This window comes from Lonchura striata, chromosome 5, assembly GCF_046129695.1.
Source record: "Lonchura striata isolate bLonStr1 chromosome 5, bLonStr1.mat, whole genome shotgun sequence".
In the NCBI taxonomy this organism is placed as follows: domain Eukaryota; kingdom Metazoa; phylum Chordata; class Aves; order Passeriformes; family Estrildidae; genus Lonchura; species Lonchura striata.
In genome coordinates, this window is record NC_134607.1 from 9,225,755 (window position 1) to 9,253,035 (window position 27,281).

The following is a 27,281-nucleotide window of genomic DNA, read 5'->3' on the forward strand; positions in this document are numbered from 1 at the left end:
CCCCTTTTTTTTTTTTTTCTTCTTCTTCTTATTTTCTTTTTTTTTTCATTTTTTTTTTTTCCTTTTTGCGTGGGCAACTTCTGGTTTTGTTTAAGCCAAGTATTTTGGGAGGAGTGATGGAGTGATGGCGGGTGGGGGTCTCGGCGCTCCCCTGGCTGCCCGGGTGTGCTCCTGGAGCACTCTCTGGGAAGGTGATCCCGAGCCGCTTCGGCAGAGGTCACTTCTGTGTGCGTGTGTGTGTGTGTGTCCCTGGTGTTTGTGTCTAGCATATGCATGTGGTTTTGCTGACTGCACTTGCAGGCTTGTAAATTTTCACCATGGGAAATTACCAACAAAGCCCAATCTGTCTCCTGGCTGCTTTGCACTTTCCGAGGGCGGCTGTACTTGAGCGAGCTGCAGAACGAGAGAAAGCGAGAGGGAGAGAGAGAGAAAGAGGGAGTTGGGAGGGGGGAGGGGGGAGAGGAAGGGTGGGTGGGTGGGTGGAGGGGGAGAGAGGTAAATAGCCTTAAATCGGAAGGGAGCTGCTTCTCTGTGGTCTTCCACAAGAGCTGCCTGGGCTCTGCTGGCTCAGTAATAACTGAGTGACCTTTTCTTTTGCTGTATTATGTCTGGCTGGTAAGGGATTGCATTTTGCAGCTGATAAAGCCCTGACTTCATTCAACTCGGCTCCTCACACGCTGCTTTAGGTAAGTTGTCTTCAGCCAGGACGGAGACAGACAGCCTTGGACTGCAAGATACTAAAAGGAGGACACCTGTAGCTCGGATGCGGTCAACACAATTACTTGGCGGATCCTTGAGGACCTCATTATTTTAAACTTAAAGAATAGAGATCTCCCTCCCCATCTCTCCCACCCCCTCTTTATTTTTTTCCCCAAACAATGCTTCTTTTTGACCTTTTCCAAGGAGAAGAGCTACAAAGCAGCCACTGTGCTTATTGAACTGCCTCCCCTGTATCGCTTAATTGAGAAGGTAAGTGAGGCAACTGTGTACATAAGCTTTGGGTCATTTGTGTATGTGTGCCTGCATCACTCTCTCTCTCTCCATCTCTCTCTCTCCCTCTCTGAGTCATAAGCCGGGGCTGCAATACACACACAGACATCTCTGCACTGCAACTTTCACTCGAGCTGCAGCTCTGCTGAGACTGTTTTGTTTAAATCATGTGAGGCTTCATTATTTTTATGATGAGACATGAAATACATGCAAGCAGAGGCTGCTGAGCGAAACCCATCCGACTGTACGTCTCGAGAAATAGCAAAGTTAACAATGAATTGCAGCCCCACCACTACCCCCCTCCCCGTTATTATTGTTATTATTATTCTTGCTTCTTCCAGAGCTTCTGGAAACACGCTCTCGATTATCAAGGGACTCGGTTAATTTCCCACTCCCCGGCTTTAATCCACAAGCCTCCCCGTACAGCAGTTTAATTTGCAACTGGTTCGGCGCAGGGTTAACCCTTTGAGCGGGGCGGGGAGCCGGGGGCGGCAGGGAGGCGCACGGGCTGCGGGCTCGGGGCTCCCGCGTCCTCCCTCTCCCGGAGCGCCCAGAGGGAAGGGCAGCCAGGCTGCCGCTGGGCAGCGGCACTTCTGTGCGCCAGCATTTCTCTTTTCTCCTCTTTTTTGGCTTTTTTTTTTTTTCTTTCCTCTTCTCTCTCTCTTCCCCCCCTCTCCCCCCTCCGCTTCTCCCTTCCTAGCGGGCGCGATACGGTATGCTAACGCCGCATGTGACAGTTTAATCAAACCCATTTGTTACAACAAAGCTAAGAGACCGCTGGCATTATAGGCTTACGGCAGAGTTAGAGGAGCATGTGGCTCTGTCGCGGCTCGGGGTGTGCCGGTCCCCCATCCATCCACCTCCACATCCCCGGCCCCGCCGCCCCCCGCCCCCGCTGCGGCGCGCCGCGCTCCCGCTCACTTGACCCGAGCCGAGGAAGCACTTGCTACTTTTGCCGGGATTTGGTGCTTTCAATGAGAAGGAGCTCTCCAGGCGCCCGTAAATCAACTCATGCAGAAAAAGGAGAAAAGTTTTGGTAAGGCGGCGGTGGCCGGTGCTGGCGGTGCGCTCCCGGGGGGAGGCGGGGGGCTCCTCCTTCCTCTTCCATCCTCACCGCGGGGCTCTGGGCAGACGCGAAATGCCGCTTGCTAGGACAGCTCTGCAGGACCGCTCCTAAAACCGATCCCTTTTGCTCGGTGCAGCAAACATCGCGACGTGCTGTCCCCGACACCTCCCTCTCCCCGTCTTTGTGATGCTCGGAAAGGAATTGGCATAAAAGGCTTGAGCGTCTAACTCCGAAAAGGGATTCTTTGTTGTGGAGTATATGTTTCTTATTTATTTTTTTTATTATTATTATTTTGCATGTGAGCTGCATCAAAATTGAACTCAGTCTTGCAAATCTCTTGTTGGCCTTTGCCAAGCACTAGCACTTTGCTGCCATGGTAACTGTAATTAAACTGATAAGAGTGGAAAAATGTCAGTATCTCTGAGCCTTGCAGCTGCATTGGAGAAAAAGGGAATCAAATTGGTTCCCAGCACCACTGCTCTAAAAAAGGAGGGGGGGAGAGTGGTGGGGGGGGGCTGGGGGAGAGAGATGAGGGGGACACGCCAGGGGTAGGAACATAGCTCAGCAGCTCCAGTCCCTGAGATCTGGGTACATCTATTTGCTGTGTTGTCCCTTAGGGGGCTACAGCCTGCAGGGATGCTCTGGGCCAGTGAACAGAGAGAAACAAGCTTTTAGGCCCAATCTAGCTTTCAAAAAGAGAACGGGAAAGAAGAGAAATCTTTTGTTTGGTGTCTCTTGGCAATCGACTAGCCATGTTGGCCAAATTCTTTTAATCTGTATCACTACTCCCAGCTGTGGGACTGCATTCCCATTTTTATTTTTTGCCTAGCCTCTTCTCTTTTCCTTTTTTTTTTTCATCCTCTCCTTCCCAAGTCATATCTTTTATTTAGAAAGAAAAAAAATCAAAAATAATAAAGAAAAAAACCCAGATTCCTCTGTAGAAGAAAGGGCGAGAGGTGAAGTCTAGTTATATACCATGGAAAATTAACTCAAAAGTATACAGGAGAGGCTATATTCAGAGTGCTGAAATCCTTACTTTTATTTTTAAAAAAAATCCCCAAGTGTTATGGAGTTGCGGTGACTTTGTTGTGTTAACTACAGAAGCTGAGACTGTGCGGATGAATGGCACAGAACAAGAGAGCATAATGGAGGCAATCAACCGTTAGGCTGGTTCACAATGCAATCCAGGCAATTAAAAGCTCACCAGAGTTTAAATGAAATGGTTCCACTTATTTCTGTGCACCACACTGCACAGGCTATTATTTATGTCTCTTTTTTTAATTATGATTTCCCTTAAACTGTCAAATAACTCAGAATAGCAGGGTCTCGGAGGCAATAAGAATTTTCCACAGAACAATTTACATGCCAATCTAAAACTAGTTACGACTCCTGATATGCTACATATGAGTTCTGAAATGCTTCTTAGCTTCTGAAACCACAACTTTTTTTTTTTTCCCTGAGTCTGTATGCATTGCCCTGAATTACTGGAGCTCTGAATGCTTTTAGGATGAAGCTATAAAAGTGGGAAAGCACCAGAAAAGTATTCTTATTTTCTTTTCCTAGACCCCTAGCTTTCTTCTTGACTGCGTGTTGTCTGTTTCCTTTCAAAGACTGATGCACCCAATACTCAATTTGCCCCAAACTGATTTTTCAATTGGTTTTGTTTTTCCTAAGTAGAGGCAAGTTTGCCCATTTGTGCTACTGTCTTTGGTGGAACTGTGTGCATGCTTCTGAAAAAGGGGGGAAGAGTGGTCTTTAAAAGTTTCTAAGAGATCCAGAGCATAATACAACTCTTCCTCCCAAGGACTGCCTGTACCACAAACAAGAACTGAGTTCTGAGTGTCTCACACCACGCTCAGCACCATCAGAGACTAATCCCGATTACAGATGCTTCTAAATCACTAACACAATATAGTTCATTACCTCAAATCCTCATTCCCCTTGATTTTTGAGAGGGGAGATGATTTGAGTGAGATGGATTTTTGTTTCTCTGCCTTCCCTGGGAGCCTAATTTAGCTTTTTCCAGTAACCATTCCTCTTTATCCTGAAATCATAGTTACAAATCAGTTGACAGTGTTTCATCACAGGATAATAACAATAAACAGGGAGGGGAGTCAATTGCATCGGACTTATTTGGGGAGATGGAGAAAAATCTGAAAACCTGCAAATCGGGTTTTTAAGTTCTCCCTTCAAAAATCCTAAAGGGGGTGAATGGTGATAAAGAAGTCTTCTTCCTGCCACAGCTCTGCAGTTTATGTGCAGTATCCTGGGGACTGGGGATGGAGGGAGGGAGCGGAGGGAAGGATAGAGGAAGCCCTTGAAAGCATATTGGGGTGAAATAAAAAGGGTTTGTTTGACAGTGACAGACTAGGCACTGAAATTCCTCACTTCTGAGAACAGATCTGCTCTGTGATGCAGAGCATGGGTAGAACTCTGCAGAACTGAAGGGAAAGCTGGGTTTGATTTTTTTTTTTTTTTTTTTTTTTTTTTTTTTTTTTTTTTTTTTTCCCACAGCCTGGGTGTAGCACTTAGGGAATTGTATGATGTTTTGAAAGTGTTCCATAAGCTTTGCTTTCCTGGGGGAGGGGGAGAGGAAGGCAGCCAGGCAGCAGTGCTGTGTACTGCCACCTGATATTTCAGCAATGAGCAGTTTGGATGGGTTTGTGGGTGCTGTCAGCCTCTGAAAAAGCCCTTCCCATGTCCTAGGGAATAAATGAGTAGTTAAACTGCAGCCTGTGAAAAGCTGGCTGACAGTAAGCTGCAAGGTATTCTTATTGCCAAATTAAGGGAGAGCTAAAAATACACAAGCGTGTATCTGAAGAGTGCAACTGCATTGGAGGGAGATCTTATGGGAATGTTAAAGGGGAGAGAGATGGTCTGTGAGGTGATCTGCATTAGAGTGGTTCATACAAATAAATACAGGAAAAAAAGAAGTAAAATGTTCTGTTGTCAAAATTAAAGGATTTAAACAGGGCGTGTGAAGAAAAGGACATTTTCAAATTTGGAGATATGTCAAAACATTTTTCGACTTTATTTTGAATCCTTCTACGCTACCAAAAAGCATAACTTTTTCTTTTTTTTACAATGAAGCAGTAGTTTGGCAAAATTGAATTAATAAAATAGAACCGAATTCATTGCATGTAAAGTGAGATCTATCAGAGGAGAAAAGCTTTCTTTCCCTCCAAAATCCCTAATCTGAAGATGCTGCCAGTTGGGTGTCAGCACCACCCTCTCTCTCTGCCTCAGGAAAACAGATATTCAGGGTTGCAAACACACCTTCCATGGGGTGTTTGCCCCTTTGCAGTTGTCTCTACAAAAAGGTTTTGGGCTAACCAGTGTGAATGACAGGGCTCTGCCTACTTTCCTCATGTAACAAGTATCTCAAAAGCTGTGCAGGCTATGTGCAAGCTGCAGTTTTATTTGTAATACAATAACCTCATGTTTGCAGCATATACCTCGGGAATTATCAGGCTTGATTACTGCAATCTGCTCAGACATTCACTTGTTTGGCCGTGTTTCTGTGGCATCTTGTTCCCTTCAGACAGCTCAGGACAGTAGATCAGCCTGGATCAGAGACTGTCAGCCTCCACTCTCTAACCCGCTTCCTTATCAGGCGATGAAATTTTTACATTAAGATTTTTTTCGTTAAAGCCTTTAACTGTGTTAGCTCCTAGTTTATTCTGGTTTCCCTCGAGCTAAAGATTAAAGTCCTAGAACAGCCCTTCATGCTTCTAAACTTTTCTTTTTTTTTTTTTTTTTAACTGAGTTACAAGAAGTTTATACAAATTGTGGCTGATTTTATGCTTTTGTCCTCTACATGGCCAAAGAGGAGGTCTGGGGATAAGCCTGTTGTTGGCACCTGATGGATATTTACACTCTACTGTGATAAGAAACATTACAGATTAAGGCTTTTCCACCAAGTGATATTATTAGAGTTTCAGCAGGAGTTCCCTTTACAGTCTGGTGCAGGTTCCTTACCAGAAATCTCTGATATTTCCACTGCTTTGAGTCTTTTCTCTGTAGCCATGTTACTTGGCTGTTTCATGGATGTACCTGGATTCAGGGGAGTCAGCTGTCAATTGAAAATGCTGTAAAGGCTCAGCCTTTGTCTCATGGTCCTTTCTCAAGAGGAAATGTGTGTTCACTCCCAGATCTGCCACAGACTGTGGAGCCCAGTGCAGGTCACTGGATCTCATCCTCTCCTTTGGGAGACAGATCTTAGGATGGTGGTGGTGAGGAGCTACGAGCATCCTCACCTACGTGGTGAGGAGCTATGAGCATCAACTGGGGAGTGATGGGAGGGACAGCACTGACAAGTTTTATACTGGTTGATAGAAAAATGCAGACCTTACACTTCTGTCATGAGATTTAGATGTTATGCAGCAGCACTTCTGGGGTACTTTGGGGTGTCTGCTAGCAGAACTGCCTGCACACCCCTGAATAGCTCCTCCACCAGATAAATGTATCCCCCCAAAATGTGTGACAGGCTGCCTTGCAAAGAGAGGAGCGAGGCTGCTGTTGCAATAAGAATTATTATTTCTAATTCAGCGATCAGCTTTGCAGGTGGGACCTAGCAGTTCAACTCGGGAACACTGGAAAGTCACTTAAATGGCCATGCACTCCATGTAAATTCCATGTGTTCTACACACACCTGTGTGGAGTTCCCTGGGATGCCTCAGCCTGTTTTTGCAGCCCTGACACCTATAAAGGCATGCTCTACCGTTGCTTCAAAGGTTACACTGCTTTTCCTGTTTTTCTTACAAGGGCTTTCAAACAAGCAAACACAAACCAAACCAAACAACCTCCAGGTCATCTGTGTTCTAGCTCCCTGAGCCTGCCTGTGTGTGGTGGTGTGTTACAGTACCAGCCAAGATCTGCTGATGGAAGCTGACACTGCCAAGCTCTCTTATCTCCAGGTAGTAGAGCGTTCATGGTGAGGGGCTCTTGAAATTTGCTCCTCTTTGCTCTGAGAATTTATTTGACCTTTCCCAAACTCTGGATGACGATAATAGCATTCTAAACCCCAAACGATGGAGTAGGATTTGCTTGTTCGCAACAGCATTCGTTCCTCATCTTGAATCTCCCCAAATCTTGACAAATCCTCATTTGAACATTCAGACACACTCTAGTGAGTAGCATCTTTTTGAAGTTACATCACTGGCTTTAAAGCAGTGAGGTAACCCCATATTGAACAGCATGTCAGGTCTTCCCTTCTCTCCCGTCCCTGTTTGATGTCCCCCAAAATATCCACAGGGCTATTATTTTGCTTATCCTAAGAGAAAACTGTGAGAGAATTAGTCTGAGTGCACTGGGGTGTCAGTTCCTGCAGCTAGCCAGGGAGACCAGCCTGTGAGCACTTTGGGGCAGTGACCTCTCCCCATTTACTGTAAAGCTGAGGGCAATTGATTTTTGAATGGATCCCTGGAAGCTGGCTGTGTTACTCTGAGTAATATCACTCAGCTGTGTTCCCCTTTTCGCTGGTTCTGTCCATTAAACAGTGTTTCAGGTGTTTGAATGGTTTTTTAAATGCTCTCAGCTATTGCATCAAAAGGTGTATATATATTTAATGGACACTACTGTACTCCTTGTCCTGAAGTAGCTGTTGACTGAAACTGGGATTGGAAAGCGGGGCAGCATTTTTTTTTTTTTTTCCCTTGACAAACTAGAACCTCTCTGACCTTGTGCAGATTCTTTTAAGTCAGATTTTTTTAGGAGGGCTTTCCACTGTGTTGCTGCTACTGAAGACTTTGGAAATCTCACCACTTCATTAATATATCTAAAAATAACTAAAATATTAAAAAACAAAACACCCTCTTGCCAGTATCAAAATTTCTATGTCAAATCTCTCAGAAACTTGCCCTGTGCCTCTAAAAGCTCAAATCTTTTCTTCTTTAAAAACTGAAGTTCTTTTTTATTTTATAAATATAGTGCAAATAACTCCAAATATGTGGATGTAAGTATGTTTTCCATATAGATATCCTGTTTATTTAAATTTTGGGTTACTAAGTATTGGAGATGTGCTGCTTATTTAAATTTTGCATTGCTAAATATTGAATTCTGCAGCTGAAAACTGGATGACTTTTCAACTGGACTGTTAATATTTCGTGTTACTTTTTAAAATCTCATTCCTTTTCAGCAAAGAGACCAGGTAAATGAGGTGTTAAAGAGAAGCTGTGGAACTTAGAGCAGTGGAAGTTTCTGCTCTCAAATTTATCTTAGCCTTGTTTTCAGCTCGCTGTGGACTGACTAGATTATTTTATCCTACCTACACCATTGACTTTTAAATGAACTGGATGTGGTGGGGGGAGCAGCGAGGTGGAGGAAGAAAAGGGCAAGAGTTTTTGTACTTGGGAGAATATCTATTTTCAGCCTTCCCTTGTCTTACTGTATTTCAGGTATACAAATGCTCTCAGTCCAGCCAGACACCAAGCCGAAAGGTTGTGCTGGCTGCAACCGTAAGATTAAAGACCGATATCTTCTAAAGGCCCTGGACAAATATTGGCATGAAGACTGCCTGAAATGTGCCTGCTGTGACTGCCGCCTGGGGGAGGTGGGCTCCACCTTGTACACCAAAGCCAACCTTATCCTTTGTCGCAGAGACTATCTGAGGTAGGTCACGGCCTTCTTCCATTCGCTGACGAGTTTGGGGAATCTGTTCAGCCCTTCCTACAGACCTGCTCTCACACAGGCAGGGCTGCAAGGCTGAGGATTTGAGGAGATGAGGAAACACTGAAATAGGGAGATTGAATTAAAATCTGAGTCAAAAAGCGCACACAACCAGGTTGTGGAGGTGGCTGCCAGATTTCTGATGCTGATACTGGTGTAGAGGAGAGTAATTCCCCCCTGCTTCCCACAGCACCGTGCTCCTGGTGTGGTCTCCTGCTCCCCCTCCTCCTCCTCCTCCTGGCAGCACAGTGGTGGCCAGATATCTCAGCCTGAAACCAGCTATGTGGTTTTCACCCAGCTTCTGGGCAGGGTTGGAACTCTGCAGGTGAGGAACGTTTCACCCATCTTTGCATTTGTCTTCTCAGTTTGCTAAGGGATTTCGTTTGTGGCACTCATCTTTATGAGCTTACTTCCAACTCAGCTGTTGGAAACTGGACCAGGATGGCCAAGTGATTTCCCCATTTTTAGCGACCATGAGCCTGAGCTCCGACCCACTCTGCTCCTGGTTTCAGTTGGTGGCCCAGGTGGGATGCTGGCTAACCTGTGGCCACTTGCTAGAGGTAGCAAATCAGCACCTCCTTTTCTGTCTTCTTATTTGCTTGTGGGCCTACATTCTCAAAAGCATTTGAGGAATAACTCCTAGCAAAGTACTGGCAAGCAGCACCAGGATAGTTTATCTACACACTGTGTGTCAATAGGGCTGCTTTGCAGGATAGGAGTTTAACTGGGAAGTTTAGTGTCCCTGGGCTCTCAATATTAAATAGAGAGAAAAAGCTCCTCTGGGGCGATTCCCAGCACCTATTTTCTACAGTAACACCTTTCCTTCATTCCCTGTGGAGGGGGTCTAATGAGACTAGCTGCTCCAGGCTAAGGTGAACTTCTGGGAATATTTCCCCTGCCCCTTTAGTGAAGCCTTTTCCCTTTAAAGGGCCATCGAAGTCGCTAATACTTTGGGGAAAAATTAAAATTCTTTTTGAATGCGTTAACTTCCAAGTTCCACTTAAATTCAAGTACCAAATAGGATGTTCCCACACACTGATCAGTTCCCAAATTATACACCATGAGTAAGTAGGAACAGGAATCAGGACTAAAGTACTAACAACTATCAGTACTCTGACTCTCCACATAACCACCTCTAGAAAAAAAGAGTGGGACAAAAACCTTCATAAACGCACTGCGTTTGTTGAGCTGAGGCTGAAAGGCAGATCAGGTTCTTCAGATGGGCTTAGACTACTTAATGTTAAAAGTATTCTGCTACCTATTAAAGCTTTGAACTGAACCCAAGATAGAGTGATGAGAATTCAGCATAGAGGCTGCATCTTAAACCCTTTGTGTTAAAGCTGCCAAAGTAGTAGGTAACAAAACCTCACTTTTAAAAGCTATTGGAACAGAAGGGAATTGTTGTATATGAACTTAGGTCGCTTGTGGTCTTTAGGTGAGTGTGTGTAGAGAGGGATTGAAAAAGGTTTTGGTGCGGGGAAGTAACATCCCAATTTTTAAAACACATTTTAATAATCTTTATACAACAAATGCCTGCAGGACCAAGAGAACTGCTATGGCTGTTTCATCTCAGTTCCAAATTTACTGGAGACTTTGAGCTTACTGAATCTCCCAAGTGCTAGTCCAGAAGATCTAATGTTTTGAAATCAAATGTTTAAAATCAAAACCAGAAATGATGTGATAGCAAAGATATGAGCAAAGCATTTCCCCAGCACAGATGCATTCACACACGCTCTTGCACTGTGGTCTTTGAGGGTTTAACAGCAGTAAATATTTTGCTAACAGATTGTTAAAACCCATACTAAGTGATTCAGAGAAAGGAGATTTTTTTGTTGTTGTTGTTTGTCATGATTACATTCAAACTGGTGTTTCATTTATTTCTTCATACATAATACTTTACTTTTGAATACAAAACCAGCATACATGAGAAATCCTCTAACTGGTTTTAAGATGTTTCTGATTTTTGTCTCTGGATTTGTTGAGTCTTAATGAAGCTATTTGGTTTTGGGTTTTTTTTGTTGTTTTTTTTTTTTTTTTTTTTTTTTTTGTTTTTTTTTTGGTGATACTTGTGAGTGCACAGATTTAAACTTGGTATTTACACTAAACTTCAAACTGATGCACTTAAGGTAATTGCAGATAGTCATTTGCCTCATTGCATCTTATCTACTTAGTTATGCAGTGAACCTATAAAAGTGATCTTTTTAGTGCTAATGTACAGACTAGTTAAATTTTCTCTAGCTTTGTAGTCAAATAAGCTTTCATATTTAGCAACCCACTTGATATGAATTTAAGGAACAAATTGCATTGTACTAATGATCACATTAGAGTTCGATTATGGTTTCAAACTATCTTCTTAGCTTTTTTTCTTTTTAACCATAAAGGGAGCCTTCACTGCATATAAAACTGTTCTGGCTTCCTATTAATTTATGTGGTGCCCTCTAGAGGATATGTGGCTTGAACGATACTATAAAGAGAAAAATTGCTTATTAACTTGTCTCTCAGTGTTCATTATGCCTTTCAATAAGACAGGCATACTACAGATGCTACAAGCAATCATGTAGCCAGTTTGGGTGCTTTAGCATTCATGTTTAAGTTCATCAATGGTGTTATTGTGTCTTTGCCTGTTTGCAAAAATATTTCCAGTATCTCTCATTTAGAGATGCCTGCCAAAAAAGCTACACCCTCCCTCAGCCCTGATGCACGCTCTCGTGCCGCAGTTGAGCCCTGAGGTCCCCACTTTGAGCTCCTTATAAATACTCTACATCTTCAAAACTCCAAAACTTGCTTTGCTTTAGCTATCTCCTTTGGTAAAATTAGTTAATTATACTACATTAAAACCTTCTTCTCCAGATCGGGAGGGACTGAGGGAACGGAAGGAATCCTTAATGAAGTAAGGCGCTTGACAGCTGCTGTGGGTGTGAGAGGCTTTGCCCTGGAATCTGATCCATGTGTGGCACTCCAGCGGTTCCCGAGGTGTTGTACGGCGCCAGGGCGTCGGGGCGACCACGGCAGGAGCGAGCTCCATTCCGTTAACAAGGATGGGAACTGACTGGAGCAAAGAAAGGGCTCAGCGTTAGAAATAACACACTCCCCGAAAATGATATGCAGAGTATAATTCCCCTGCAGGCTTCTGTCTTCTGCTTATACACTCCTGGGTTAGAAAGTGAAGACTTAATTTGAGGAACTTAGGTTTACACCAATATTTCAAGTCCATTTATAGTAAGTGAAATATGCAAGAACTTTTTTTTTCCTCCCCTTCTTTTCCTCCAGAGCTGTACGGTGACATCTTAATGCATCAGCCTATCCTCCTCTGTCCTCTCTTCTGACTGGCAGCGTGTCCATTTAGAAGCACAATATTCCCTTTGAAATCTGTCATTACTGCCATTAATGACCAGTCATTATGTTAACAGCCCTTGGGCTGTTAACATGTCAAACTGGTTGTTAACTGGAATGTTATTACTTATTTAAACCGCAGGTATGAGTTTTGTGAAATGTGCTTTGGTTGCACGTTCTGGGCTGCCTCTGCTCGAAACAAGAGGGAAACAGCAGAGGGTTTGCCTTTGGGGTGCCAAGGGATTTGCTTTCTCTTCCATCTGCTCGTTTGATTTCTGTATATTTGTGAGGTTCTCCTACCCCTGGGCAGCCTCCTAATTTCAGGTGCAACTGTGTGTGACCCCCTCTCTTAGCCTTGCTTGCAAATGGGCAGCTGTGGATGTTTCCAGATGCACGGTGATGCCTGCTGCACGCTTGAGATTAATATCTGGCCCCTGGAAGTGTAAAATAAAAGACTGACAATTACGTGTAACTCAGTTGTATTAAATAATGAGCTTCCTCAGATGCAGCAGAAATATGAAAGTACAGCTGTGCTAAGCTAGTTGCAATGTAGGTCAATCACCCTTTTCACTTAGGTTTTTAACTACGCAAACCCCGCTGAGCGACCAATGACTACAAAGTGCTGTTTCATTCCTATTTAATTTTGGCAGCATTTTACTGAAGAGCAGGCATTCATGCAGCTAAATTATCTTTGCCGTTTCTGGTTTTAACTCCAGCTCCATGACACTAAATGTTGGAGTGCATATCTCTTAGTAAACACAAAGAATATGGTTTCAGATATATATTTTTTTTTCCAAATCCACCTCTTAACATGGAAATTGAATTAGAACTTTTATTACTTTTTGCATAATTTCCCTAGCCAGGCAAGCAAGATCATAAGAAAAGGATTAACAAAACTAATATACTGGGGTGGAATTTTTGCCCTTAAACACATCTAGAACCTTACTGAGAATGGGGATGAGGATGACAGAAGGTCTTTCCTCTCCCCCCACCCTTTCAGCATTGATACTGTTTGTAAGTAGACAGCAAACTTTAAAAGTACCACTGAAGGGCTATGAAAATGAGTAGATCACCATTCCTGAGGAAAGGGACAGAACACGTTGGGTTTTTTCCTCCTCCACCACTTGATGGTTGAAAGACCTGAGAAAAGACAAGTCTCTAAAACTGGATAATGGAGAAGACCTTATAAATTATGAGCCTTGACCATAGAAAGTAGTATTCAACCAGAAGCATTATAAAGATGCTGCCTCTGTAAAATATTTAGCTTCAGAGCAGTTTGAAAAGAGAAGAATTTAGGAAGCAGCTTTTTCCTTTACAACAACTCGCACTCTAAAGGCAATTATTATTTTTAAAAATCATTGTGTAAGAGTGCTTAGAAAGACTTAAAATGTCTTGTGGCCTGGTGCTGATTAGCAGATCCCATTCCTCACTTATGTCACGGGCAGTATTACAAACACCCAAGATATCAGCTTGCTTAAATGCATGTATAAACACTCTGTGTGGATATTTTCATGGGTAGTGGGTTATAAATTCTTTCAAAATGCCTCCTCAACATGTTTCTTGCCCAGCTTGATTAAATAAGGGCAGACCTTTAAAAATTTAAGCAATCTGGGTTTTCAGGAATATTGAGGTGTTTATGGAAGTGAGGCTTTAGAGGTCCACTTTTTTCACTAAAGCTTTTTAGAACTGAACCCTTATGTATACACTAATATTCTTGTTGCAATGCATTAAAGCATTCAAGGGACTAGTAGTTTGCAGGAATATGCCCTAAAAATATTTTTAAATACCTTAAAAAATGTTAGGTGTAGCGATTCACTTGTTCTAAGTTTGCTGTGTGTGATGAATGTTCTCCTAAATTTACATAAATGGTATCATTTAGTATGTATTGGAAAGAGGAAAAAAAAGGCAAGAATAGTCTCTCTTCCACTAATTGCCAAAGGTTTTGAAAAACTCCAGACACTTTAACAGTTGTTGAAAGGGGTAAGGAGAGTGATGCACACACGCACAATTAATCCACCCAACTTGCAAAGAATAATGCTTTTGATTTAGTTACACCCTGGCTAGTTTAGCTTGTTCTTTCTTTAGCTCATCTCTGATAGCTTTTAATAAGAAACATTCAATTAAGCTGTTAAAATTGGTGTTTAAGTCATGTTGAAATGCTGTGAAATGTGTGTACTCAAGTTTGACGCTCTTCAGTAGTTCCATGTGTTTCCCCATATCTGCTGGCATTTTTTCTTCAGAGCTGCCAAATTTTTAATAATTGTGTTATTTTTAGTGGCTTAAAATACACAGTTTAATTTTCAAGAATGTGAATCTTCCCTCTTATAAGGCTTCTTGAAAACCAGACGCTTCTCGTGTGTTGTCAAAATACCTCATTAATCCCCTGGAAACGTTCAAAGAATTTCAGGAGACTTTTCAGATGAAAGTACCGTGCCTCTTAAAGCCTGTCCTACAGCTCTTCATTACAGCACTACAGTGCTGTGTATTTTGATGGAAAATTATTTTACTACAAAGGTTTTGCCAATACAGAGCAGCTCAGAAAAGCTTAATAAAAGCAGTGATTTTGGGGAAGCCAAAGTAATTCTGCAGTGCCAGAGGATGGGCTAATGTTCCTGGCAAAAAAAACAACAATTCTGTAGTTCTGCTTAGTGGTTCTTGTAGCCTCTTTTAAAAGAAATGTGACTTTCTTGTTTTCATCCTTGCTAATTTTCTTTTTTTGCTCTCAGAAGTGACTTTGTGACCAGTACTTCTCATGAAATATCTTTAAAAAATGCCCATAATAAAGTTATTGACTTCAGGAATAAATATTATCAACAACATTGTGACATGGGATTTGATATCCAAGGTTTAACTGGCAAATTTCTGGTTTTTTGACCAGAAGCTTATGTAAGAAAAAGCATCTGTGTATAATGTAGTAGAATTATATTTAGTTCTAATAGCCTAACACAGAGATGCCTTTAAAAAGTTCTGATTTCTGCTGTATATCTGTTCCTTAAAAAACTACACATTTCTTTTTTTTTATTTGTTTGAAATGTTAATTAATTTTTGGGGACATTTTACACTGAAAACTGAAAAAAACTCCTCAAGTTTCTACCATGTATTTAAAAGGTCTATTACTGAATTTTGTTATTTGCTATTTACTGTGTTTTTCAAGTTGTCCAGAAAAGATAAAGCATTTCTTTCTGGATATGAATATTTAAACAACATGTAAAAATCAAAATAGGTTAGCATTGTAACACTCTTCTTTAGCCCTCCTGACTTTAGAAATTGCTTTCTTTTTTAACTTCTCACAGAAGTTAATTATATTCATGATGGATTTAGAAACCAAAATACACAGCATGCAACTTACAGTTTCCAAATGAAACTGGTCTTAACTATAGCAGTCCTTAAGAATCCATATTTTGGGAATACCCCATTAAATTCATTATTTTTTGATGGCTAATTTCCCAATAGATTCCTTTGTGTGCTAATGGATGAGTTTTTAATAAATCCATGTAATAGTTATATATTTGGGGCATTTTTGGTCAAAATATTCTGTAATTTTTGAAGTTTTTCGGGTGCAAATATCTGAAGCAATGAGTCTAACATTTCAAAAAGCTTTGCTTGCTCCACACCTCCTTCCCTGGAATGAAAATTCTGGTGCTGTTCCTTTACATCTTCCTGAAGCTGCTTCTTGCTTATCCTGAATCAACTGGCCTTTCAACATCTGGGTCTCATTGCATCTCATTGGGATATTTAAAAATGGCTCTGAAGATCAGTAGATCCTTCATTTAAAAGAGTAAAAAGGATGTCCAAGTTATCTTTAGAAACACACATCTTTCTTAGCTGTATGTATGAATTTTTCAAATTATATATAAATCTTTCAAATCATACACAAATCTCTATATCTGTTTGGTGTGATATATACACATAAAAATCATGGGGGAATTCTGCATCCCACATTCTACAGGTACTTGCTTGATGATCATGGTCTCATTTTCTCTAAACCAGTTAAACTGAGTTTAAATGAGAGCTGAGAGCTGATGCTTTTGACAGTCCCGTGGCAATTGGCATGGTCAGTTGCAGACTTAATTTAGACACGTGCTAAAATGCTGTGATGGAGTGGCAGGATAAGGAATCCACAATCCAGTCCCTCTCCCCACTTGCCATCACAACTGTGGTTACCAGCAGCTGGAGAGTATTTGGCACCTATTTTTCAAAGAGCACAATGATCTCAATTATTTAACTGCAAGATACTTTCCTTTGAGATTACAGTGAACCCTGTTGATCTATTTCATAGCAAAACACAGCACAGGGAAATTTTCATGAGCAGAAAATCACCAACTTTATAAAGAGCAGAGTGTCTCTGGAATGATGCTCCTTGGGACATTCTCCTGCAGGTCTTGAGTGGTGTTCTGTAATAGTGGAATTTAAATTTTTCATCTCTTAATTTGCAAAAATGATAATATCTCATGTTGGCACATAGCAGGTGAAGGTGATAATTGCACAACATGTAAAGATAAATATTTTGGGGGTGGGAGGTAAGAGCAGAGAATATTATGCATGCTATTGTATCTCTTTTAGAATTTTGAAGTAGGGTGGTCAAATTGTACACTTGAATATACTGTAATTGACATATTGGGCTAATTAAGGAAACAATATCCTACACCAGGTAGCAAATGCACCCTTGCTCTTGTATTGCTGCTATCACAGCTTTGTTTTTAACAATTCTCAAACTTAATGTACAGAAATAATCACATATCTCTTGATATTTTTATATCTATTTTGATATAATATTCAAAAGGCTTGAGAACCCAAGCTGATTTTTGTTTGTGCCAAGTGTCCAAGCCATAAGGTTTTAGCTTATAGTGTTTATTATATTGATCTACTATGAGATAAAATAAATATTATTTTCTTCTATTTCATAATATTATTTCTTTGCAGATGCTTTCAAGTTGATGCAAATAGTTTTAGTAATTACCCGCTTCTGTAAATATGCTCACCCTAAAAAAGAGAATTTATTATTCTTTATCAAATTCTAACAATAGTTCAAGTAACAATCACTGAACTTGGTTTTGTCTTTTAGAAACATTTTAAGGAAGGATTCCTAGGTAGGGATAGTTCAAATTAGTTACAGGCTGTAGATTAGTGATGGAAATTGCAATAATTGTGAATTATTTTCTTATCTTTTGTCACTATAGTTGTTTCTACATAAATCTTGAGGGTTTTCTGAAGTCAGGACTGAGCTGCTAGTCTTTCTCAAAAATTGTACTAAAAAGCAAGATTTTAAGACAATAGAAAACTTTAAAACTCATTTTCCCATAAAGAACAAACTTCATTTCTCCCTTTCTAATTTGTGTTAGACAAATTTTACACAGAGTTCAGAATTTTCTAGGATCTGATGTTTGGATTTACAAAAAAAAAACAAAAACTTTTCAAAGAAGTCTTTATAAGCCTAATGTGTCTGTCTGCCTTATACAAAGTGTTAAGAAGGAGGAGTGCAGTTGCAATAACAAGCTGCTCTGCACTAGTTTTTTGCTGGCTTTCTTGCTTAATCTGTAATCTGATACATTTAAGAATGCTCTATGCAAAAATAACATTAAATCTAATCTTACAAACATGTCCTACATACTTGACTTGGTGTAGCCTGAATAATTCTATTGAAAGGTATAGGGCCTTTTAATTTAGAAACATGCCTCGGTAAAGCCAAACCTTTAAAATTAGAATGGCTTTCCCTGCAAAACCACCTTGAATTGCTGTGTCCTTTTTTTGTGTGTGCTGTTGACAAACCTCCGTGGTCCAGGGAATGCTCAAACCTAGGGCTCTCATCCTGGCCAGGCACCTTGTTGTCTTGTCTAGGATGTCAATCAAAGTTCTGACACCCGTGACAACCTTGCCCTGTTTGTCTCTGACGGCAAGGATGGTTATTTGTATGCTAATCCTACATACTACTGCCCCAAATCAAACTGCTGGGGGATGATTTAATGGTCCAAGTCTAGGCTTGGCTCTACAACCCATGGGCTCTGCTCTCCACAGCTTTCCTGGGAAGCAGCAGCTGGAGGTGAGACAAAACTTTACCACAAAGCCCTGAGGTCTGGTGTTGATGCTTGTGAACCTTGGGTTCTCGATTCACTTTCTCTTCATGCTCCAAAATTGCACTAATGAGCATGTGCTGTGTACTTAGCAGCTTTAGTCCTCTAGAAGAATATGTTCATTTTTATTAAGATGCTGCAGTCATACTATTTTATGCTCCATATAGTAATAAAAAAATATTAAAATCCAGCGTGACATTGAATACTTATCACAGGGCCACTAAAAAGCAAATTAAAATGTATTATTTCTGCTCAGAACATTGCTTACTAAAACAATCTTAAAACCTGGAGGAAATGCTGCACACACTGCAGCAAATGTGCTGGTTTTAATGAGCCTGGCTGCGCTGTGAAGTTAGCCAAGAGCACTTCCCCCAGCACCTCCTCACCTAATTCAATCATAATGCGGAGTGAATTGCTGGGAAGGGAGTCAGAGAGCAAAACAAAGAGCACACATCCAACGCTGGGTGTCTTCTGTGCTCTTCTGAGGCCTTTCATCATGACCCCTGATGGGTCCCAGGCAGGGTCCCAATTACTCTCTGTCCCCAGGTGCAGCACAGCCTGAGCCTTTTCCTATAACGGCATCTTTCTTTATTCTCCCTGTTCCTCCTGGGTTCTCACCTGATAATTACAGGTAAAACATACAAGTGTGTTTTGTAAGAGCAGCCCTGAAATACGTGGGGTTGGTGGCAGCACCCAGTGCAAGTTATTCAACAATTTGGCCATGGGATAATTCCAAGCACAGCTTCTCCCTGCTGTGGTAAGTAGGTGCTTGCTTTCATCCACCTCTTTTCCCTCCTTGCACAAATATGCCTCCTCTGCTACAAGATCCCTGAGGTTTACTCTGAGTAAAAGCCAGTATATATTTGCAAAATTTACTGTAATTTCCCAGATTATCAGCCTTGATAGGTATGTACTGTGTCTGAACAAATAACTCCAGCATTAACTATCCTGAGTAATCTTGTTATTAATCACACAATCTCACTATGGTGGCAGATAAACAGTTTTCTTCTTTACTGTTGAAAAAGTAATTTTTGTCTATTTTATATATGTACTTGTATAAATATATGTGTAAGGTTATTTCAGCTGACAAACAACCACTTGATAATTCTGTCTGATTTAACCACCATAAATCCTTTGCTTCTCAGACCCAGCTCTTTCTCCTCACCCTTCAGGTTTTAAGGTGTGCTTTTTGAAAAAGTTAGTTCCTGCCACCAACTCCCACGTGCCTCCTGTTTGGCTTATTTGTGCAATACTGTCAATATGATATAACAAGTATACTGTTGCTTTTAGCAGAGTATTAAAATGCTGGTATAGGAGACAAGTATTTCTTATCCACTCCCTCTCTTCCTCCCTCCCAAAAAAAAAAAAAAAAATTGGAATGAGAAGAAAACAGATTTAGAAAATGATTGGAAGCATGTTAAGTTTCCTAGAAAAAAAAAATCTTGCCTCAGTGGAAAGATGTGATTTTTTTGCCACTGTAAGCCTGGAAACCAGTATCCCTTCAAGGCACTCAAGAACTAACCCTCTCAACCCCAAATTTTGAAGAACTGTTTTATCTATGCTTTCAAGCCCTGTTTCTTTGGCTCCTTAAGCTTTAGCTGAGCTCTTGTGAAACCAAATCTAGCCTAGACCTGGTGTGTTTGCTGAGAAAAGGCACTGGAGAGCATCCTTCCACCACCCCTGTGCTGCAGGAGCTTCCAGCAGGGCTTTGCTGTCCAGACTGGTTGCTGACACCCAGAGATGGCATCTTCCTGACAAGAGGAATACAGCAGATACCAGCAGTGGTTTTGCTGTCTCCTTCTTGGTTTGCTCCAATTGGAAAAAAAAAAAAATTCCAATTTGTTAATTTGTCCTCACTGCTTGCTGTTTGCTGAAGGCAGGACTGCTGATGGGTTGAGGATACATTTGAAGTTCTGTGTCTGCCCTTGGCTCAGGGACAGGTGTCTGATGATCCCCCATCCCTTCTTCCTTCTCCTGTGTACAAGGTGAAGGAGGAGGTGGCACAGCTCTGCTGTTTATAGGAAGGAACAGAAGTGGAAGGGTTAACGGTTGCTTTCCCCAAAATTTCAGAATGCTGAAAATGACATCTGCGTCATGCCAGTGTAAGTGACCGTCCTTCCTCATCACCAGAAGTTGGGAGGAAAAATTATTAAATTGCAAATTTAAGAAAACTTGTCAAGAGAAGACAACATCAGTTGTCTTTAGATGGGACCCCTGCTTTCTGTTCCTAAAACTAAATGCAGCCACCAAGACATCTGCATCTGGACAGATCACTCTTCCATAGATTTGTACTCCTGCTGTCAGTTTTCCATCCTCCCTCTGCTCAAAATCAACACCAGCAAACTGGGCAACTCCCCACTTCTTAGTGATTGGGAAAGAGTGACAGTTTGTGTGCTCCAAACTGAGTGGTTTTGCTGCAAGATTGATTCTGGAGATCTTCTGTCATTTTGGATGTGGAGGAAGGGATGAGGGGGGCTCTGCGTGTGTGTGCGTGTGAGTAGAGGCTGCCCACTGCATGTAGGAATTTTGGTAAGGAAGAAATCCCTTTTGAGAGCAATCCAACATTCCTCTGTTCTGTGCTGCCACAGCTTCCCCCTCCCTCCAAAAATAATAATAAAAAAAACCCGCCAAACAAAAAAGACCCAGACAATTCAAAAACCACAAGAAAAAGTTCCTAACCCATTGTACTAGCACCACATGCAGCAAGTCAAAAAATGGCTAAATTATGGCAGCAGACATTTGGCTCAGCCAGATTTAAAAGGTCACCACCAAAGGGCAGGCACGGAAAAAAGTTCCAGGAAAGGGGTAAGAAAGAATAAAGGCCTGAATTCAAATCATGTTGCTGTATTTGTCCCAACATAAATGATGCCTAGTCACACACATGATATTTTTATCAAATGTTTCTCCTCATGGTCCTAACTGCATTGAGCATGCTGTAGTTGCTTCTTTAATGCAATCCCCGAAGGTCAATCAAGTTATAGAGTCAGGCTGATAAGATTAGATATTACTTTAAAAAATGACCAAAAACCTGTGTTTGGAGGAAGGCCTGAGTCCAATATAATTCTGTCTGGTTTGCTCCAGGTCACTGTGTCTTTTCCTGGAAACACTGGGTAGACTGAACCCATCTACTTTAGCTCCAAGAATGCTTTCTCATCTCTGGTGATAGCTGAGGTATCTGCATGTTCTTGGGGAGAGATGAGGGAGTCTTCTGGCACAGGACAAAAATAAAATGACACATTCAAGTGCTTTTTTTTAATGCTCCAGGGAGATTTTACTATCTGAATTGTGTGCAGTGAGCAGGGATTTTTCATTTCATACATCATTCACGACTTGCTGCAGTGATTCCAGAAAGTCCCACAAGCCAAGTGCTGCTTGCACCGAAGCACAGAATTTCTACTTTGTGAGCTTTAACGATGGATCTTAGAGTTTTTTTTAAATCTTCACCCAAAATTTACAGTGGGGAGGTACAAGAAAAGGAGTTGTGTCTGAGGATGGTGAAGGATACACAGTAATGACCATGGCAAAATCCAGCCTTCTTTTACCTTCTCCTGCTTGCTTGTTCTCCCTCTGCTACGAGCTTGATCCACAAGGGAGGAGAGCAGGTCCCTGGTTTTGTCTTTGGTCTGCACATGAAAGTCTCATAGTAGCACTAGCCAAAGACTTGGTTTTACATTAGGCTGCTGCAGTGACACAGAACTGTGAGCAGCATGTGAAGTTTGTCTCTGTTTTTACCCCCACATGCATTTATTTAGGAGTAGTCAACACCTTTTTCAGCATTTGCAAAGTGTCTGGGATGAAATACTAAAGGTGAAGTGATTTAAATCTAGTTTTATGAGTATTTCTCATCTGCTTTAGAAGCTTTGTAGCAAGTGCATGAATATTTAATTGCTGTAGTAAAAAGCAGGTGGGGGCAAGCCTCTTCTAGCAATGTCACCTATGAATGTTGAAGTCAGACTGGCCTTCTGTGTCTGTCAGTGGGGTTGGAGTGAATGAATGCACAAGACTCTGGACAGATGGGTGAGCATCTTGTTACACAGCAATTACAGCACCTGTGCCCACCATGGGCTTCCTGGCTTTTTCGGTAGTCTCAAGAAATCAAGCAACCTAATTACCTGGCAGTCCTTACAGATCAGCTGTGTTAAAGACACAGTCGTCACTGGTGCCTCAATGTTGCATTCTTTAGATATGAAGGAGTGGGAATGAGTCAAACAATTACTACTTTTTTTTTTTTTTTTTTTTTTTTTTGGTGCAGAGAGCAGGGCTGCTGAAACCCCTTCCCCCGAATCCTGTGAGAAAGGGAGAGGTGGGAGAGGTCAGGCTGCAGATGTGACACATAATGGCTGGATGGGTGAAGCAGTGAAGGCACTGGGCAGTAGCTCTCTGAGCAATGTTGGCTGATGTGGCAACACCTGAGATTCTCTCTCAGCCTCCCTGGTACTTTTTTTTCTGATAGTCTCCTGTAGCCCAGTACCATTCTGTCCTTTCCTTGCATCTCCAGCCTAGGTTTCCCAGTTTTACAGCTCCTTTCTGCCAGGGTGAGGAAAGTGCTGGTGGGAACCTCCTCAGACAAGTCCTACTGGAGACGTACTAATTAGGAAAGAGTTAAATGTGTGGAAGAGCACAGCCTGTGCAGGTAGCTCTGCTTTGCATAACAGGGACCTGTGTGCACTCAGAGAAAGGCAGGAGCTGATGGCTCAGCAGAAAGACACCAGAGAACATTGAGCTTGGGCTGTGAGGGGACAAAAGCCCAGGGGTTCTTTAGTTAGGGGTCCCTCCTTGGAGGCACCAGCTCAAAATATTTGTGCTACTGCACCCTGAATTAATTTCTTCATGGATCCAGACACCCAGGATTCTGCTATGGGAAACCTGGTCTAGCTTATGAGTGTGGAGTGTGTGGGGAACAACATAGGAACCTGTCTCAGGTCACTGAGGCTGCCCCAAATGAGCTTTAGTTGCAGCTCAGCAGTGTGACTGCCAGAGTGGCTCCTGTGTGATTGGACAGGGAAGTTTCCTTAACAAAAAACCCAGGAATTTTGGACCCAGTGCTGCAATTTCAACCTAAGAATCTTGAAGCTATTTTTGTACACTTACAGACCTGCACTGCCAAAGGAGCTCAGCATAATGTTGCCAAGTCTCTCCAGAACATCTGCTGTGAACCGTCCTTTGGTTCTGCCAAAGCAGAGCTTGTCGCAAGGGCCCTTGGATGGGAGGTTATGGTTGCATTTCCCCATTCTTACGGCAATTCCTTCTCAGTTGGATGTAGGGCCTGCAGAGTCCATTTATCCTGTTCCAGCCCCTTCATCTGGCACTCAGCACCTACAGGAGGGCAGGAATCTGAAAACAGGCTTTATTATGACAGAGATCTCCAGATCTCGTAGCAGATGTTGCTGGTGAGAAGCAATTTTGTTCCAGCCAAACCTTCTTCAGCTCGGCTGAGGAGATGCATAGAGAATCTCATAAGGCTACAGGCTTTGGCAAGGAAACTCAGCATTTACCAATGCCAGCTCCTCTCTATATTTCTTTTTTTGAAGGCTATGTAGAGCAAATGATCTCTTCTCTGTCTCTGTGAAACAGCTGTAAATTTCTCTTGCTTTAAACCCCCCCCCCCCCACCCCCCGCCATTAAACAGCACTGACAACAGCCAACAGTTATCAGATGCAAAATGAACTATGTGCCTGGGATAAAGAGTTGTGTATCTGCCTCTCCTTGATCGATCCACTGGACGTTTTGTATGCCAGGGATTTAATTTAAAATATTCTGAGGAAGAAGAAATCCCTGGTAATTTCCATAACAGCCTTTTAAGAAGTCTTGTCACCTTTTAAAAAGACATTTGCTTCCCCTTTTCCCTCTCTCCCTCCCCAGCTCCACACGCTGTTTGTTTTAACCTTATCCTCTGAATAGAGGCTGCTGCTTTGGCGTGTGCTGCAGACCTCTCTGCTTTGGGCCCACAAGATCTGACCAAGGTGTTTTCAGCTTACTCTCAATCAGTGCTGGTGATAATCCCTTTCCCTGGCACTAAAAACCTTTCCTGATTTTGAGGGAGGAAGTTCTGCCATACATTTGAACCTGGGACTGCCAGATTTCTGCCCAAGTTGTCCGTTCCCTTGGAGATGGAAAATATCCTGTTCTGGTTGTTAAAATAGAGACAACTGAGAGCTGGGGAGTGATTTGCTTATGACAGAAAATGGTCTTGTGGTGGATTGAATTTACTCAGACTCTCTAAAAAATTAAATCAATCCTACTTGTTTTCTTTCTCTGACCATGATGATTCTACCTCCAAAAGGAAGGGGGAAAGTCTTATTTCTTTTAAGGATCAATTAACAAGTGAATAATGTGTTGGTTTTTCATCCGAGTAATTTTGTATACTTTGTTTGATTTTATTCTCCTGAATAATTCTCCACACATGGCCCATTTATGGTGCTTGCAGTTTAAGGTGCTGCAGGTAAGTCATCCTCTCAAAGTGCTCCACAGTCCTGCTGGTTTTTGGAATCAGAGAATTGTGCCAGTGTTGAGCCATTTTTAAATCCACTCCCAGCCTACCTGATGCACAAAAAGAGGGGTTGACCCTGCTGCACATGGTTCACGTGAGGTCATGTACAGCCACCTGAAGTGTGACAAAGATGCTGGGGAAAAGATTCTCAGGGGTGGTCCCTTGTACCTAGAGGGCATTTCATCTGCATGAGCACTGAGAAAGTTGTTTTCCCAAGTAACTGGGAGTATAACAATCTGATTAACTATTGAACTGCAGCCCCTATGAAAATTTACTATGAATTTCAGAACTAGTGCTATCACAATCCTTGTTCTGTAAAATCACAGGGTTGGGTGTATTTCCCACAGAAAAATTGCCATTTTTCCTCTCCTCTTGCCAGGATGCCATTAAGCACAAAATGTCTTTATTTTATGAAATTCTTGTCCCTACTTGTTTTGGGGAAAGGGGGCCTGTTTTAAGGAAAAAATAGAAAATTGATTACAATACTGTTAGTTAAGCAGCTCAGTGAAAGGTTTGTTATTTTGTTTTCACTATTAAAATATCCCCTAATCCACCTTGCTTGGTCTCTACTGCTCTTGTAATATTCAATCAAGCCCTTGTTTTGTGAGAAATGTGACAATGCATTGTTGGCACTTTACAAACCTACAGCCCTCGGCAATAGATAATGAGAGGCAGGGTTTTTTTTTTCCCTGTGCAGGACACAATGAAATTTTAGACAGATGAATGCTAAGAGAACCCCATGTACCAAAGGCAATGTTTACTGCATGTAATACATATCATTGTTTGTCTCCTGTAGTGAAAAATACTTGTGTCACGCTGTTAAAATGTACTCCTGACAGAACAGAGCTTGCTATTATAGGGTCCATTGCTTAAAAAAATGATATACTGACAGAAATACAATTTAAGAAAATTTAACACCAAGGGTAGTCGACCATGTAGACTACTATTAAGGGGCCAAAACTCAAGGCCGTGGTTTTATTAAAAACGAGGGATAGTTTATTTGCTAGTAGTAGGTAAAGTTAAAAAAAAAAAAAAGCATAGAAGGGAGAAAAGAAAAAAAATCAACTTGCATTCACTTGGTGTCTGGTGTGTGAAAAATTAATAAAAGCAACAGTTCAATAAGATTTTATTGCAGAAATGTTTAAGTGAAGCAGTTTAGGAATACTTCAGATTTTTAACCAGTTCTGCTGCAGAGCATTGTAGCACCACAGTGCATAACCAATTGTTGCTTTTGGATGCAAGGCAAACCCAGTGCCTTTCATAAAATAAGTAGTGAGGTTAATTTGAATCAGTTTGTCCATATTTGCCTTTGGTTTTAGAAGCAGAGCAAGATTAGCAGTTCATTGTGAACAAATGCTCTGTTGTGGCTAACCTTGCACAGTTAAATCACCAGATGCTGTCTTTAAGTTAATACTGGTCAACTTACTGGTACCTAATTAGGATCTATAATTTATTTGCCCCTTCCCAGTTCTTCATTGCAAATTTCTAATTGCTAGTTTGTGATATGTAAAAGTCTGTGGGGTACCAACAAGCCATTTGGTTTTTGTATGCCTTCTGCAATTATTTAGCAAAATACAACTTGGTGAAGTCTTAACTTCTCAAACACTAACTATACATCCCTTGTGCAGAAGATAAACAGAGTTATTTCTGTTTTCTGATAGGTCCAGCAAAGTGTAAAATGCAAGTGTCTGAGCCCTCAGAGCTTGGAAGCTCCACAACAGGTTGTTTTGTTTTTTTTCCACAGAATGGCATGCCATTTTTGTGTTCATCAACGCAAAATCTTCCCCAGAGATGAAAGGAATTGAAAGGTTTAAGTGAAAGAGCAATAGAACTGTACATTAAGTAATTTTTTTAATATGAACATTTATTCAGATGCTTCTTTTTTTAAAATTCTCTGATATCACCCGGCAACAAACTGCATTTTTCATTAATTACATTTGGCCATCAGATATAAGAAAGTCACAAAAAATAAATAAACATAACAATACAGGAAGGTTTTTTTCCTCCATCAATGTCATACGAGGTTTAAATTTATTTCTGTTTTTGTTCCACACTTATTCCCTTTCCCCCTTGTAACAGCCTTATTTCAGCTCCTAAAAGAACACTTTGCCATGCTGATGGTAAGATTAATATATTCACCTGTGTACAAAAAAATCTAACAAACAAAAAGCCTTAAAATAATTCTCTAATAATATACTTATATTCCTGAAGATTGCCAATGACATAACATTATTTGTATTAATTAATTGTTAATCCTCCTGCCATGAAAATATTGCAAGTCTGTGTGTGCCTTTTAAAGCACATCTAGAAGAGGTCCTTTGAAGATTTCTGAATTTCTGAAGTATGAGCCTGGAGGTGGTTCTGCATATAAAATTGTGTTAAGTGATGTCATCACTCATATTTTTGTGGTACCAAGTCCTAAACAGTTGTTAAACCATCAAGTTAATTGATTATTGTTGAAGAAAAATATTTATTTTACACAAGATTTCAACTGAGTTTGAAAGAGGTGCTGTCAAATTTAAGTTCTACTGCATGCTCTAAAGAAATATTTCTGTTGTAAATTATTTATTTATTACAAACATTGGTCTGAAATCCATTTTCTTTTGCTATTCATACTTTTTTCTCTTTGTTTGCCTTTCACATTTCTCAGAGATTAGGGCAATAA

The 27,281-nt window shown here is 41.3% G+C and overlaps 1 protein-coding gene across 4 annotated transcripts in view; it reads left to right on the top strand.

The window, feature by feature from the left end:
* Positions 1-474: 474 nt before the first annotated feature.
* Positions 475-27,281, top strand: part of LMO3 (LIM domain only 3) — a 59,922-nt gene continuing 33,115 nt past the window's right edge. Inside the window, exons 1-3 of one of the 4 annotated variants that reach the window (XM_021535151.3) lie at positions 475-686; positions 904-969; positions 8,452-8,665. In XM_021535151.3, the coding sequence (XP_021390826.1) occupies positions 8,460-8,665 (206 nt within the window). In that variant the 5' untranslated portion in view covers positions 475-686; positions 904-969; positions 8,452-8,459. Of the gene's footprint in view, positions 970-1,880; positions 2,027-8,451; positions 8,666-27,281 lie in introns of those variants that run through there. The other 3 variants (XM_021535150.3, XM_021535152.3, XM_021535149.3) reach the window with 3 other exon arrangements.